General features: G+C 37.5%; 1 protein-coding gene across 1 annotated transcript; it reads right to left on the bottom strand.

Annotated features, from left to right (window-relative positions):
• Window positions 1-18: 18 nt before the first annotated feature.
• On the bottom strand, window positions 19-17239 carry EIF2S1 (eukaryotic translation initiation factor 2, subunit 1 alpha, 35kDa). The gene is made up of 8 exons (XM_005877911.2): window positions 17129-17239; window positions 12617-12858; window positions 9899-9978; window positions 8946-9097; window positions 4581-4687; window positions 3083-3180; window positions 1643-1786; window positions 19-821 (listed from the first exon to the last, which is right to left on the bottom strand). The coding sequence occupies exons 2-8, from the start codon at window positions 12855-12857 to the stop codon at window positions 696-698; spliced, it is 948 nt and encodes a 315-aa protein (XP_005877973.1). The 5' UTR covers window position 12858; window positions 17129-17239; the 3' UTR covers window positions 19-695.
• Between the last annotated feature and the right edge of the window lie 10 nt (window positions 17240-17249).

Genomic DNA, 17249 nt, shown 5'->3' with positions numbered 1-17249 from the left:
CACCAACCAGGACCAGTGTGAAATTCTCCCACATATATTTCATCAGTCTCAAAGACATAAAAGGCACACAACCAATGTAATCTTTTAATTGCATTTTAAGGCTTTCCCCCTTAAGAATTAACTTTCACTGTGGTTCAAATTATTTTCTCTAAGCCCTCCTTGTTGTATAGATCCTTTGAACACCTGCCCTTATATTTCTACATCTAGACTAAAATGAATAGAATTAGGGTCTTAGTAATCATAATGGTTTTAACTGGTGACAAGAAGGAAGAAGCCTATAGTTAAATATCCCAGAAATTTATTTAATGTTTGCTTGATACATTTATATAGAAAGGTTGGGACCATTTGCTTTGGGTACCCCTGATAAATTACACAGAGGCACTGAACTACAAACAGGTGTCAATCTAGGGACATCAGAAATGGAAAGCCCAATTTTGACTGTTCTTAGCTTAGAGATCTGTCTCTAGTGAAATTGGGCCACTCCCTTAAAAAATGCTCAATGTGATGGAGTTACTGTGTGAAAACAGCTGGCATTTTAGGACATTTCACGTTTTGGTCTGTTAGAACATTTAAATACTTGGAAATAAAAAATATTCAGCTGTGAAGTTTTCAATACTGGAAAACTTTTAAGTCTAGGGTTTATAGCCAGGAAGGGCTGTTTTGTGTTCCTTAAATTGGACTTTGTTTCCCAAAAGTTAATCTTCAGCTTTGGCTTCCATTTCTTCTGCATCATCATCTCCATCCACTTCTGCATTTTCTCTCTCAAGCCTCTCCAGCTGCCTTGCAAGTTCGGTTTCATCTGTATCTGTGACCACTTTGGGCTGTGGAAGCAGAGGCATAATTTCAAAATGAAGTAGTCAAATAGTACACAAAATTGAATTTCAATACTATCACTGCTTTGTATTAACTCTTAAAGACACTTTTCTTAACAACCCTGATGCCATATCTATTCATTTCTGAGTGCTGACATATCACTAATAAATTCCATTAGCTCAATAATGGAAGAAACTTATGAGGATAAAACAGTACAGAAAAAACAAGTATGTGTGTACTAAAACAAAGTACTATTTTCTGTTAGTTTTACAAGCTAAAACTGAAAATATATGAAAATAACCTGTGGCTATATCTTTCAAACCCAAAAGACGTCCTATAAAAATGCACCTTCTAGGTTCAAAATAAATTTACTGTTCTGTTGCAGAGAAGACTTATTATCGTGTGTGTATATATAATGTGTTAAATATTTTTATACATAAGAAAATTAGGTTTTATTCCTGTTGAGATGAGGGAAATAAAGGCAATTATACTTATTTCTAATTCTGAGATCAAATTTCAGTGTTTTCAGATAAATTCTGACAATAATCAACCACTAATTTTCATCATCTATTTTTTTCCCTTGGCTGGGCGGGTGACAACAGGACACCTAACAACACCGGTGACCATAGTTCTCAATAAATATCCCATGATAGTTATTTACTTATAAAAAGCCCTTTTAGTAATCCTCTGAGTCAATAATTATTTTATGCTTAGCAGAGTTGTAATCGTAAATGTACTCATTTTTTTAAGATTTTAGAATGCAAGTCATTTAGAAGTTTTAAATTTATTAAAACCTTTAAGAACAAGGCAAAATCACTCTTAATCTTACCTCCATTTGAACATTGAAGACACCCCTCTTTTCCTCAATCTTTTCTTTTATAACAGCCATAGCCTGATTGAGGACAGAGAGGCCTTCTGTCCTCTCCAGGGTAGTTGTAGTCATTACATACCGAGGAGGAGCTATGAGATTAATCTAAGGAAGAAGATAAAAATTCACCTGTGAGTATACCTATAGAACACACAACTATCAGGATGTTCGAGAATTGTTTTACTAATCTGCTGCCTTAACAAATCTTAATTCTTAAAAGTTAACTACTAATTTTATAGTTAGCAATTTGGGGTAGCCTGTTAAGGTAGCAAAAGCTAACTGATACAGTGATCTAATCAAATCTGCAATACTGAATACAAAAAATGACTATTTCTGGGTGTCTTTGGAGGTTAAAATAACTATAGCCATTGCCAGCATAATGGATAATTTGTCTCTAAAACAAACAAATTCTAATTTGGTTCCAAACTAAATAGAAGAAATTCTTCTAAGAGATTCTAAGTAACAATGATTCAGTTAATTTTATTGCTAACAAAAGATTCAGAGCAAATCTCCTAAAAATTGTGTGTGAATGAGAATATGTTGCCCTTTTCAAGATTCTATGAGCATTATGGGTACAACTTAAAAAAAAGTTTTTATTGATTTTAGAGAGAGAAAAGGGGGAGAGAATCATCAATCGGCTGCTGCCTCCTGTACACCCACTACTGGGGATCGAGCTTTCAAACCTGGGCATGTGCCCTGACAGGGAATTGAACCAATGACCTCTTGGTGCATGGGACGATGCTCAACCAACTGAGCCACTTCAGCCAGGGCATAACGTTTTATTGTAAAGGAGCCCTCTGCACTAAATACCAATAGGAATCTCTATCCACTGTGACAGTAACAGTAGCTACAACAAAAAGCCTATACACAATTAATCGTAAATACCCCCTGGAACTATCACCAAGAATCACTTTTCATAACACTTGTTATGAAACATGATCATAAAAAATCTGATTTGGCTTAGGTCAGTGGTTGACAAATCTCAGCTCGCGAGCCACATGTGGCTCTTTGGCCCCTTGAGTGTGGCTCTTCCACAAAATACACGTGCGGGCGCGCACGTATAGTGCGACTGATACTTCGTGGTCCATGCACAGAAGTTGGTTTTCGGCCTGGGCGAAACAAGTATACACGACGAGTGCAGATGGGAAAGTTGGAAGGGGTCGACCTCAGCAAACGTACCTCAATCAGATTGAGGACGTTTTTAGCAAAGGCCAGCTTAGGAGTACCCTAATTAAGTTAATAACAATGTACCTACCTATATAGTTTAAGTTTAAAAAATTTGGCTCTCAAAAGAAATTTCAATCGTTGTACTGTTGATATTTGGCTCTGTTGACTAATGAGTTTGCCGACCACTGGCCTAGGTGGATATTTCAGCAGGGAGGGAGAAAACTGACTGCTCACCTTGATGGGCATGGTTTCTGTAGAACAATTCAAACCTGCTCGCAGGGCTTCTTTTACGGCATCGATGCCTTCATAACCATAACAAGCCACTTCGATATCTAAAATTATAAAATTCAAAAGCTTATACCAAAAAAAATTCAAAAAATATTTAGAGGCATAAAAGAAATCAGAGATGTGAAGATATATAAGTATTCAAACACTTGTGAAAGCTTTCATCATCCTTTCAATTAGAAACTAACCCCAGCTACTAACTTTCATAATTAAAACTATCTGAAATTATATCCTCTCATTCACATCAAGCCCTTGAATGATGAAACTATAAGACAGGCACATTTAACAAACACCTTGGATTCTGGCTATGTCTGGGTTAAAAATCACAATTCCAACTTCTCTGTACCTCAGTTTCTTATTTGTAGAATAGAGAGAAGTGTTTTAATACTGAATGAAACAATAATTGCAAATTGTTGAGAACAGTTTAGAAATTGTATATACTTTGACTCAGCAATTCTACTTTTAGGAATCTGCCTTACAGAACGCTTATAGAAATGGGTAAGTGTATATGTGTAAGAATGTTAAATTTATAGTGTTTTGTCTAATAAAAATATTGGCACAACCTAAATGTTCTTTAAGAGGGGACTGGTTAAGTTAACCACTCTACAGACTATTACCTAGCCATGGAAAATAATGAAAAAGATTCCTATGCTCTATATCAGTGGTTCCCAAACTTATTTGGCCTACCGCCCCCTTTCCAGAAAAAATATTACTCAGCGCCCCCTGGAAATTAATTTTTTTTTAAATTTTAATAGCAATTAAACAGAAAGATATATGTATTAATGTTTCTACCTTTTTCGTAAAATATAGTAAAGAAAGGTGTAAATTAGAAACATTGAAGTTTGAAATTATGAAACTATTGAACTCAGAATAGAAAGGTAATACAAAAAAAGTTAAAACAAATGCACCTGTGGCCATCACCGCCCCCCTGGATCGCTGCAGCGCCCACCAGGGGGCGGTAGCGCCCACTTTGGGAATCACTGCTCTACATGGAAGGGCAACCATGATACACCAAGTGGGAAAAATTAGTTGGAGAAAACTTTGCATGGTATGACCTCATCTTTGTAATAACAAAAAAAGTCCTATCTGAATGTAAACAGCATATAATCCTATACAGCATATGAGTACAGGAAAAATGAAAGAATATATTCCAAACTATTAACAGTGGTAATCCAGAGACGTGGGAAGATATTTGTACTGTTAGACTATTTTAAAGTATACACTAAAATAAAATAACCACCCCCTTAAAAAAAGGGGGGGGGGTAACTTGTGTGATATATACCTTTTATGATGATTCAGCAAAATATTTAAGTTCTTAAATTTTCATATGAAAAACACATTTAGAAAAATTTATAGATGTTGATATAGTAACATATTCTTTGGAAGGCACATTGACAACTTTTTGATACATGATAAACCTTTTAACATCATTTAAAAAATCATTTACCTGCTCGAATTTTGACAGCCTGTGGGGTCAAACGCCTATTAATATTGTTAATGAGTACTTCCCGTTCATCTTCATTCAAATCTAAACTATCCAAAATAGATGGGTCTCTGATTAAAAAAACAAAACAAAAAAACCAACAAAAGGTCAAGGTTACTTTACTGATACTTGCAATACCAAACAATACCGCAGAATAATGTGTAAGAGCATAGACTTTAGTGTTAGAATTAAGAGTTCAAATCTTAGCTTTGCCGTTTGATAACTATGTTTCTTTGGCCTTTCCATACCTCAATTTCCAAATGTGTAAAATGAGGACAAAAACAGTGCACCTCACTGGATTGTAGTATTAAATGAAACAATGCAGCATTTAGCAGTATATGAAAAATAGAAAACATCCAATTGATCATTATTAAAGGAAAAATTGTAGAGATCAGGCTAAAGCAAGCAATTTAAAATGTCTCCCTGGCATCCCACTATACTTAAGCACTTCTGTGTAATTAGCATTCCCTGCTTCAAAAAGCTTACAATCTAACTGGAAAAGAAAACATGGAAACATTTAAAAAAATAAAACTACACCCCTAGGAATTATTTCCAGTAAGTGGGTCAGCAAGGGCCTTCATGGATAAAGTAGAATTTTTCCTGACCTTCCTAAGTTCCACAAGACAGAAACCAGGATCTTAAGTCAATATGGTTGCTGAACAAATGACAAATGAAAAAAATAAAACAACTAAAAGAATGATAGGATTCGAATAAGCAAAGGCGGAACTATTTTAAGAAAGGTATGATATATTAAAAAAGAAATGGCATGAGCAAGCACCAGGCTTAAAAAGCATAGGTTAAGGAATGAAAGGCAAAGGAATTTGGGTGGAGGAAACTTTCATTCAACTAATACTGCCTACAGTGCAAAAGAAGACAAAGCAACAGAAAATGGACAAATGAGATAAACGGATGTTTCATAGAAGAAACATAAACGGTCAATAAACATGAAAAAGTGTTAAGTTCACCAACAACCAAGAGAATGCAAATCAAGACAAGGTATTATTGCACATCCATCAGTTTGGCAAAAGGGAAAAAAATCTGAGACACACACCAAATGTTAGTGAGGATAAAGAGAAAAAGGGATGCTCATACAATTGCTAGAGGGAATATAAATAAAGAACCAATTTAGAGAGTATTTTGGCAAAAATTTAAAGATGCAAACAATTCTATTCCTATCCTAGGTATATATCTTAGAATTCCCAAATGTGTACACACAGAGACATACATCAGTATTCATCACAGCCCCTAAGGCTGCCAGAAGGAACACAGCTCTGTCAACACCTTGGTTTTAACACACTGTTTGAAAAAAAAGGGGGGGGGAAGAGGAGTGGGTTTACCTAAATATCTCTTAATAGAAGAACAGACAAAACATTCTCATAATAAAATACTACAGAGAAATTAAAATGAAAGGAAGTGAAGGGATCAGCCATAGAACATGACTGGTGGGGGTGGGCAAAGGGAGGGAAATGGGGCATCTATAATAGTGTCAACAATAAAAATAAAGTTTTAAAAAAGCCCTTTTATGGTACAAAGTAGGAAGAATGTTTCTAATGGCTACAGAAGAAATCAGTTATGGCTGTGGTAGGCAGATTAACAGTCCCCGAAAAATATCCATGTCTTAATCTGAAAAACGTAAGGATATGTTATCTTACATAATAAAAGAGACTTGACAGATGTGATTACTAGTATATTAAGAATTTTGAGATAACAGAGATTATTCTGAATGATATGAATGGGCCCAATGTAATCACAAAGTTCCGTATAAGAGGGAGGTGACGTGACAATGAAAGAGAAAAAGAGAGAGATATTGATTGATTGATTTTGGAAAAGGTGTGAAAATGAATTTTCCCCTAAGGCTGCCAGAAGGAACACAGCCCTGTTAACACCATGGTTTTAACACAGTGAGACCCACTTCAGAATTCTGACCTCCATAAATTTAAGAAAATAAATCTGTATTGTTTTAAACAAAAAGAAATTAACTTGAAGCAGGCATACTTCTATCAATTTGGAGAAATCCTGTTCAAAAGCAGCCTTATGAGTAAAAATTCAAGGTACAGAAAGATAAAGTGATAGAATAAAATTTAAAAATGTACTTTCTGAATAAATTTTAAAATATCTAATCTCAGATAGTGGCTACCATTGATGAATGAGAGGAATGGATTGGGAAGGGTAAACCATTATTTCCAATTATCTCAGACATTTTATTTTTTATTTTTTTAAATATGAAGCACACATGGCAAAGAATTGGTATTACTTAAATCTAAGTAGTCACTACATGACTGATGACACGAGAAGACTGTTAAGGGAAAGGGAATATATGCCACAGGTGAGCAGTAATGGAGAGAATGCTGGAGATGAAAGCTAAAGAGGTAAGCTGGGCCAGATGATGACAGCAAGCCAAGTTAAGAAATGTAATGACTGAGGAATGCAGGACTGAAGCCAGCAAGGACAAAAATATAAAGCAGTGCTTTAATGGTAATAGCATAAACTCTGGATGGAGCCAGAATGCCTGGGTTTAAATCCTGGCTCTACCATATGCTGTGTGAACTTGGACAAACTATTGACTCTCTGCTTCCATTTCCTCATCTATAAGATAAGGATTAAAAGAACTTATACCATAGGTTGTTGTGTGAATTATATAAATATTAGCGATTATAATTATTACTATCTCACCTCCCCAACAACATGATATGAAAAAAAAAGTCACATGTGCGGGTAAACCGGAAAGGATTTAGAGAACCAATGAGTCAGCTTGCCACAGGCTCTAACAGTCCCAGGCCCCACGCAGCCATTCTGAGGGCTCAGAGAACCATTGCCTCTTGGCAGCACAAAGGTTAGGAAAGTAACCGCAGCTTGTGGAGCATTAACATTTAGGAAAGAGTGGGAAGTGCAGATTTTGACAGAACTGGAGTCTGGCTGTTAAAAGGAGAGGACACAGTGCTTGCTCAGGAGAAAGTAGACAGAATTTGTTTTGTTTTTTAGTGTAAATGGGAGAAATCAGAACATATTTTTATGCTGCTGGAGCAAAAACAATTAAGGGAAAGACTGAGGACAAGAGACGGAATAACAGATGGAAAGAGGTCCCTGAGCAGTAGCTGGGCATCGGTGGTAAGATTAGTTTGAGAGCAGGAAGGATAGGAATTCCAGTGTGACAGGAGCTCAGGAAGGAGTAATGACGGGTGGGATGAAGATAAGTTTGCTGAGCTAGTGTAAAGAAACAGAGGAGAAGCTGTGCAATGGCTTCTATTTTCTTTATAAAATAGGTAGTGAGTGCACCAGGTGAGAGTGAGGGAAGAAGGATGGAGTGGGTATCTGAGGAAGCTCTAAAATAGCCACTCGAAGAATGAGAGGAAGAACTACCCAGGAGCACAGAGAATGTGGGGCAGCAGTGTAGGCCCAGCTGAGGTTGATACCATGAATATGCAGGGGCACCAACCTGCAAGACTGCTGTAGGTTTTTCCTATCAGCACCTAGCGGTCTACAGTGCAGAGAAGGCAGGAACATTGATTCAAGACTGGATGTAACAAGAAGGAAAAACAGGGCAAAAGCTCATGATATTGGCAAGAAAGTTCTTGAAATGATGGACCATGGTGTAGCTATGCTGAATAAGAAAGAGAAGGCAAGGAGTAAAAAGACAGAGAGAAAAAAAAGGTTTGGAATCAGAGCCTGACATAGAATTAAGAAGACACAGACTAGGACTAAGTATGTGGGAGCTGGAAAGACAGGGGCTGTGGAAAAATATAGAATGTGTGAATTAAAGAGCAAATCCTGGTGACAGTAGATACAGAGTGAAGCCATATGGAAGACTGGCTAAAGTGGCATGGGCTGAAGGTCTAAAGAGTTGTGAGGAAAAAAAACCAAGAGGTTATAGTTTTAGATGAGACATCTACATGGGCTCTGAAGTTACCTAGGACAATAAAAAAACATGAGAAGGAAATAGGTAAGGGAGTAGCATGAGATGAAAGCATATGGTTTATGAAACTATATAACTAATATAAGAAATTATAAGTCCTGGCCTGGTAGCTCAGTTGGTTAGAGTGTCATCCCAATATGCCAAGGTTGTAGGTGCGATCCTCAGTCAGGGAACATACAAAAAGCAACCAATGAATGCTTAAGTAAGTGGAACAACAAATCGATGTTTCTCTCTCAAATCAATAAAAAAAGAAATTACATAGGCTTGGCTATACAGGATTGGCTCATATGATGGGCCTTTTATACTGAAACATTTTAATGTAAATTTCTACTATTACATGTCAAGTTCTCAACTTGCATGCTAGACCCAGCAGCTATGATATGAAGGTAGGAGGAGAGTCAAAAAGATGTTCTTACGAGACTGCATGCTTAAATGCATCATAGGCACCATATCCGGGTCTCTTGTACTTGTCATCAAAGACCCAAGCAGTCCTCTGGAACAGGCTTTCCAGTTGCTCATCCTTGGTGTACTCTAACACCTCAGCAACGTGACGAAGAATGCTGTAAACCTAGAAACAAAATGAAGGGCTCAACAATTCAAAGAGTAAGAGATCTATTAAAAAAATAGGTATTTTTACACTTTACTAGATAGCATAGAAAAACAAACCTTTGATTAATGTGACTACAATAATTGCTTAACAACAAAGGATTGTCATACAACAAATTCTTTTCCATAGAGAAATATTTGCTTTCCCATAATAATAAACTCAACTGGGTATAACAAGTAGAAATAGTAGAATTTAGCGCCGTAACACTCAGATTACATCTTGACTCTGAGAAATTAACCTCTCTGAGTTTGTTTCCTCCTCTGGAAAAGGGAGATAGTATCTCTTCTCTTTACTGCACAGAGCTCTTACATAGATCAAACAAATACAAATGCAATACTATAAATGAAAAACATTATATGTTTCTTAGATTCACAAACATTTTACAAACCCTTGCTCATTCTTAACATAGAACAGTTGTCTCTGTGACCCTTATTCCAGAATAGGGACCAAAGTCAACTACATGTTATGACAAGCCAAATAAAAAGAGATCACCCATAGTTAATTTATTCCTAAAGTAGCTTAAAAACATTCAGTACTGTTTTGAGAATATTAATCATACTTTGAGATAGTAACACCATGAGATAAAAACACTGCAGTCATACTCTTTTGAAATTAAACCTTATATCATTTTTCTATGTAACACACAACTGGAAATGAAAATATAGTTACAGAAAATGTAGGTTTTGTTTTTTTGCCAGGAACATGACTTGCTGATTATTAAGCACAAATAGTGGATTACTTTGACTAAAAAAATCTACTTACAGTTTTAGATTTGGTGAATTTATCTTCACATTTGATTGCTTCTTCTGGAGAAACTCTTCTTTTTGACAAATCAATGTAACCTGCATGAAAAAAATTTGAAAATGATTATCTCTGTCCAGATGCCAGCATACCACAACCAGTTGTTTGGTTGGTATACCTACACTTACTCCCCACTAAAATCCTGATAAATTTTGTTTTCAGAAACGCATTTAGATTATCATGTAATTGTATATTCTCTATTACCTCATTGGAAGGAACTAATAATTTTCAATGATCAAATTAAAGCTAGTCAAAAGATTCTCTATTTGTCTATTTTCTGTATGCTCCCCTCCCATTCCCCCTATACAATCTGGCATTAGTACTTTGATCAGAGAAATCTAAAGTCCACCATACTGGAGGGGTTCTGAAATTCCAGGTTGTCTCAGACTGTACGTTGCAAGGCCTCACTCAGCTTGTCATACTGGTTCTTTTTAAATGAACTCTCTTCAAGTTTTACTATCTTCAAGAGCCTTCTGCCATCTTTAATCTGTTAGCCCATCCAGTTAATTTTTTAAATATTACACTTTTGATTTGTAGAATTTGTTTAGTTTTTTGTGTGAAGAGTTTCTAATTTCTCTAGAGACTGCATTTTCTTCATCACAAGCATATTTTCCTAATATCCTTGAGCAGTTATAATATCTGCTTTAAAATCTTTATCTGCTAATTCCAACATAAGGGTCATCTTTAGATCAGTCTCCACTGATTGCTTTCTCTTCTATATGGGTCATATTTTCCTGTTTGGCAACTTTGGACTGTATCCTAAATACTGTGAATGTGACAGACTCTGAATTCCTTTATGTTTCCCCTTAAAACTGATTTTGTTTTAGTAGGCAGTTAACTTGTTTGTATTCAGAACTATAAGCTGTCTCCCCAGGTGGAAAGCAATTGACATCTGTTTAGAGTATGCCCTATTGGATTGCTTGCAATCCACCCTGTAGTTCAGAGGTCAGCCAGGATTTGAGCAGATCTTATATATAAATTTAGGGGTTCTCCCTGTATCTCTCCTTTCTCTGATCTCTATAACTATTTCCCATCTGCTGTGGTCTTCCAGAACTGTCACTTCTGGCTCTCAAGCCATTAAGACTGTAGGTTTCCACTAGAATTTTAGCGGTCCTGCTTGACGCTATCTGTGATGCGTTCAGACAAAAAGCTGCAAAACTTATCCAGTGCAATTCCTTTCTTCCTTCAGTTCCAGCCTGCTTTTGTTATCATTGTCTTTAGGTAGTTGTTTTTAGTATTTATTCAGGGTTTATAGCTGTTATTTTTAACGGTTTGTCCAATAGGAACTAATCTTCCAGTATCCTTAATGGATCCCCTCCATAGGACCATCTGCGCGTTGCTTTTTTTTTTTTTTATCTTACCTTGGTCATCTTTCCACATCAGAAGTGTCATGATTTATTTCACCATGATTTTTATTATTTCCTGTTTTTAATGAATACTGTACAAGCAATGCAGCAATGGAGATTATTTTTACATGTCTATTGTATATGAAAATAAAATATATTTCTGATTGCAGGTGGGAATTTGATTCCTTCTTGTTATATTTTATATAATAAAAACAAAATACAAGATAAGACACCATTCTAGGTCATTCTGGGCCGGTGCTATGAAGACTTATTAAAGTTTAAGGAATATAATAGTCTAAGGAATAAAATAGATATATTTCAAGACCCCCAGTGGATGTCTGAAATTACAGATATCAAACTATATATATATATACATATATTATACACACACACACACACACACACACACACTATCTTCCCCTTATACATATATAGCTTCTCATTTAAAACCCTTTGAGTGCCAACCAATATCCTAGGAACTATGCTAAAATTGCCAAGGCATTTTGAGTTAAGGTTTTAAAATTTTTTTTCCCACATAAAGAGTGAACTACTAGCATCTAATAGTGACACTGCAGGAGGAGCGCGATAGCGCTCCCGGCACTTTTGGCGAAAGACAGGAGGAGCGCAATCGTGCTCCCCGGCACTCTAGGGGTTAAAGGATATGTTTAATGGCTTTTCTTTGGCATATCCAAAGAAAGTTATACATATGTTGGGCCCATTATTAAGTAAAATAATGGTTACTTCAATACAAGCACTGCAATACCTCAACAGTCAATCTGATAACTGAGATGGCTACTAAGTAATTAATGGCAGGTAGTTACACAGCGTGGACACGCTGGACAAAGGGGTGATTCATAACCTGGGCAGGATGGCTAGAGATTTCACCAGGCTATTTAGAATGGTGTGCAATTTAAAACTTATAAATTGTTTATGTACCATGGTCCAAAAATGTTAAATGGAAAATTCCTCTGGGAATAAAATTCAAGTTATTTGACCCATAAAAATGAGCCTTGGGATGTACTAATTAAACCACTAACTTAAGAGATCTTGCTTAGATGGTTAACTGGCATCCTTCTCTAACAACTTTGTATGTAAAAGAATTTATAAAAGGAGGTATTTTGTTTTTTTTACTGCAGTAGGCAATTTATAAAAAAATATATTTTATAATAAACCATTTTAAATCTGAAAGTTATACAGAGTGGGGCAAATGTAGGGGTAGTTGTTCGTATGGAAAATAATTCAATAGTTAATACAAGTATAAATTCTGTTGCATAGTCACAACCATAAACCTACTTTTACCCCACCCTGTATTTTAGATATTCTTTTCACTTACCTTTTTCTTTGTCCACTCTAATGACAACCACACATTCATTCCTGCCAATTCGGATGAGTTTGTTTATAGAACGAATACGCCTTCTGGACAACTCACTAAGAAGAATCATGCCTTCAATATTGTTATATTCCAGCAGGCTGACGTAAGCCCCCATTTCAGCAATGGACCTTACATTCACCATCACTACATCTTCCACTTCAGGAAATTTGTGTTGATAAAATCTACAACTCAGACCCGGCATTCTGCAATTTAAACAAAATAATCAAGTAAGTGCTCAGTTAAGGTCAAAATAAAGAAATGTGAGTCAATTTTCCACATTTTGCCAATGCAAGAAGTTGTTAGTCTTCTCACTTCTTTAAACTTCTTAAATGATATCAGAAAACAGATGATGTCTAAGAACCAAGCTTTAATTTTTATGCTGCTCCACATTTTTGTAAGGCTTGGGTGATTCTCTGCCATCAGTTTCAGAGGATTCATAAAAATTAATGACCATCTATAAAGTACTCTGAGATCTAAGGATAAAGGTACCTCAAGAGTTAAATACTATTTTACTACCACCACTTCAAGAAAAACAAATGATGGGAAGCATCAATAAACCTACCAGCAAATTCTAAACCTATTCGTTCTCCAAATCTGCTAAGACTGTACCCACTACATAAAAAGGGAAGTATCTTCTTAAACCCTAACCATATGTCAAATTATATACCCTATAATTTATTATAGCCAAAATCACAATATCACAAGTCAGAAAAAAATTAGTTTTATTAATCACAAAATATATTAAATTTAACTAACATGTACCCTTCTATCCAAATTTTTTCCTAACACAATGAATTTAATACACAATTACCATAATTCTAGTTTCTAATTTTTTCATCACTCCCAAATACTCTTCTCTTTTGTTGAATAGGTATACCCAACCTTGAGAATAGCTTTATAGACCTTCATTACTATACAATTCAAGCTTCTCTTAACCTCCAAGCATTAAATGTATTTAAAACTATTCTCTTTGATCCACCCAACCTACTTTCAGCACCATTCCTTTTATGACCTACAAGCCTGAAATCACACCATGAGTAGAAATATATTTTTAAACATAAGCTCTCAAACTAATCAGTTGATGATTTTTCATATTTTTCTGCTAACCATAACCGTTTACTCTTGTGAAAGCTCAGAAGACAGGCAATAATAGGACCTAAATGCCTATGAAAAATTTACTAACATAGTTTTTCTTCTTCTTTTTTCTTTCTAAAATATACTTTTATTTATGTCAGAGAGGAAGGGAGAGAGAGAGAGAGAGATAGAAACACCAATGATGAAAGAGAATCATTGATTGGCTGCCTCCTGTATGCCTCCCACTGGGGATCGAGTTCACAACCTCAGCATGTGCCCTTGACCGGAATCGAACTCAGGACCCTTCAGTCCCCAGCCCGATGCTCTATCCATTGAGCCAAACCGGCTAGGGCTGTTTTTCTTATTAATTGGGAAATAAGGCTTCCATTACTTGATCTTAAAGACAGAGCATTCACATCCAGCTCACAGGCCACCAAGAGTTCTGCTGCAGTGCTAACTGCACCCACATGTACCTTCCCATTTACATACATCTTCCCACCACCTACATGGTCCTATGTGATCTGGCCGCTGCCTATCTCCCTGAGGTACTACTTTCTCTTCATTTTATAGATGAAGCACAGGTTAAGCAACTTGTTCTGTTATATACTACTAACAAGTGATAGTGTCAGAATTTGAACCTATGAGGTTTGGATCCACAGTCTGTGCTTATTCATCAGGCAGTATTTTCTCTCAACATTATTGATAAATGTACTACAATCAGAAGCACCTTAAACAAAGAGAAACATTAATATACATTTTCAGTGCTGAAGCATATACTACAGATTAGTGAAAACTTTTAGTACTAACCTATCTTATTTAACAACAACAAAAAAATAAAGTAGCACATTTATAATAGTGGTAGAGATGTATTCTCCTGTAGCTTGACAAAATAGGAATTTAGCAAATAAAGGGAAGTAGACATTCAATGGCCAGAATTACCCACCAAGAAAACAGCTGAGCTGGTCATTTTATTTTTAACCAGGGCTCTTTTTTTTTTTTTTTGCGCGGGGTAGCGGGGATGACAACGGGACTGTTGTCAAATAAAATTTGAGAGCTAAAAAAGTTTTAACCTGGGTATCAAAATAAAATGATGTCATGAAGATCTGTGAAATAGTTTTAAGAACTTTAACATGTGCTGACCACATTTACTTATCAAGTTTCTTCAAATAGTAAAGCTGGTAATTTTGGGAAAGCAAGGCTTTTGATGGTTAAAGAACAAAGGCAATAGTGTAAAAGAATCCTGAAGAGAGATATAAATTCCACAGCTTTAGGAGGTCCAAGTCTCTGCAATATATAGCGTAAATAAAGGAATACTGCTAATATGTCATTCACAGTAAAAAAAAAAAAAAAAGGCCGGAATTCTCAAGCCTGGAAACAGCAAAAACTCAGTGTCCTGGGGCGGGGGTGTCATTGTGTACTCCTGAGGCGCCCCACCTCAAGGCATCCTTACTTTAAGTATATTGAAGAGGCTATATAGTCACTTGGCCCACTTTTCTTAAGTTTCCAGGTAAGTACAAAAAGAATGCATTTCACAGAGAACCTGCATACCGGTTGGCAGATTTTGAACATATCTTCTTATTTATGCTAATTACACTAACTTCAAATAAGTCCTCAAGTCAGGCAAGTAGCACAGTGAACTTTGGGAACAGTTGTAGATGTGGGTGTCAATCCTTGTTATCTTACTAGCTGTGGTTGCTTGGAAAATGTATTCCCACTGAACTGTAGTTTCTAGTCTGGGCCATGTACCTCACAGATTTGTGGAGAGTTATCAAGTGAGATAAAATACATTTGAAAGTGTAATGTGCTATCCTATATAATAAAACCCTAATATGCAAATCGACGGAACAGCAGAATGACCGGTCACTATGATGCGCACTGACCACCAGGGGCAGACGCTCAATGCAGGAGCTGCCCCCGGTGGTCAGTGCGCTCCCCCTCCGCTCAGCCAGAAGCTGGGCTGACCGCTGGCAAGCGGGAGCCTCCCGCCTCTGCTGCAGGCAGGCGTTAAGGAGAGTGAGGGCTCAGGTCGGGCTGAAATTTCCTGCACTGGGCCTCTAGTACAAATATAAGGCAGTAAAGGCAAAGAACATATTATTTCCATTTTGTAGTATCTACTATGTACAAGCACAAGCTAAAACCAAGCCTTAGGACATTAAGTAGAGTGTCTTTAACCCACAGAACCTCAATATGTCACAGGGGTACAATACCATATGTGTTCTTTGTTAAAGAGCATCCATCCTTCAGAATATACTAACAGCCAACTTCAAATACTCTGCATTGCCAGGAACTTTGCCTGGTCAAAGGGTAGGAAGGGCTTCTTTCTTAAACTATGCATACGGGAGGCCCACACTCCTTTCCGAGGTGACGTGTGTTGCGTGTTAGAAGCAACGCTTGTGTAATTTTAATTAGGCTCGAGTGATACAGGAAAAAAAGCTTCTGAATGGCCTCCCTGTAGTTGAAAAAGCACCGGTATCTACACACATGGCTGTGCATCTCTGAGACCTTTTGGCATCAGACGAACTGGCAGGGCAGCTAAGCAGAAGTAATTCTCAAACTGTTCAAAGACACGGCGTCCAAGTTTTTCCCCCCTAAATAACAACTTCAATCAGGAGAAAAACTAAGATTTCTCTGTTACACCTTCCCCCCCAGGAAACAATGTGTGTTAATGAAAATTAAAGAACCTTACGTTTGGGGAATAATAATAAGGGACCTCTCAGGCTGAATACGCATCTAACCCTAATGCTCCCTTATTTTACATTTTCCTTTCTATTTAACTGTAAGACCACAGCGTGCAATTCCATAATTCTGTTCCCATCGGTGCCGAAATACGGCAAACCGACAGGAAGCTTGTTGTAGTTTCGAGGAGGGATTCATTCTACAGAAATGCTCATCTCGGGCTTTGAGGCAGCATGAGCTGCAATTTTTAAAAATAAACCATCAAATGAATAAACGACTCATGGACCTTTTAGAACCCAGCTCTTGTCAACACTGTGACCCACCCCACCGGGCCCTCGAGGTGTCCAGCCCGGTTCCCACCGAGAGGTGGTATTTCCTGGGACCGAAAGGAGAAAAACAAAAAGGTCGGAATTCTCCAGCCCGGAAAGAGCGGAGTGCTCGCCGTCCTGGGGCTGGGGTGTCGCTGCGTCCTCCCGAGGCGCCCCACCTCAAGGCACCCTCACTTTAAGGGCACCGAACCCACTCTCCTTCGCGAGGTTCCTGCGCTGCCAGAGGCGCCTCGGGAACACGGGAAGACCGAGCGGAGCCGGCGGCGGCGCCCAGACACTTCCCGCGCCCGGACAGGACGTGCTAGCCCGGGCCTACCCTCCCTCCCTCGACCACCCAGGCACTGGCCACAACCAGAGTGAGGTCGTGGAGAAACCGACCCAGGGCGCCAGTCACCTGAGATATACGTGTGAATCCTATTGTGGGCTCCGGGGCCGCGCTCCGTAAGTGTAGAGATCAGACTCACTCCGCCTAGGCAGCCGCCGCCGATCCTCTTCAGCGTGCGCCTCGCTCAGTC

Source organism: Myotis brandtii, unplaced genomic scaffold, assembly GCF_000412655.1.
Source record: "Myotis brandtii unplaced genomic scaffold, ASM41265v1 scaffold536, whole genome shotgun sequence".
In the NCBI taxonomy this organism is placed as follows: Eukaryota; Metazoa; Chordata; class Mammalia; order Chiroptera; family Vespertilionidae; genus Myotis; species Myotis brandtii.
This window is presented reverse-complemented; position numbering and strand designations above follow the sequence as displayed.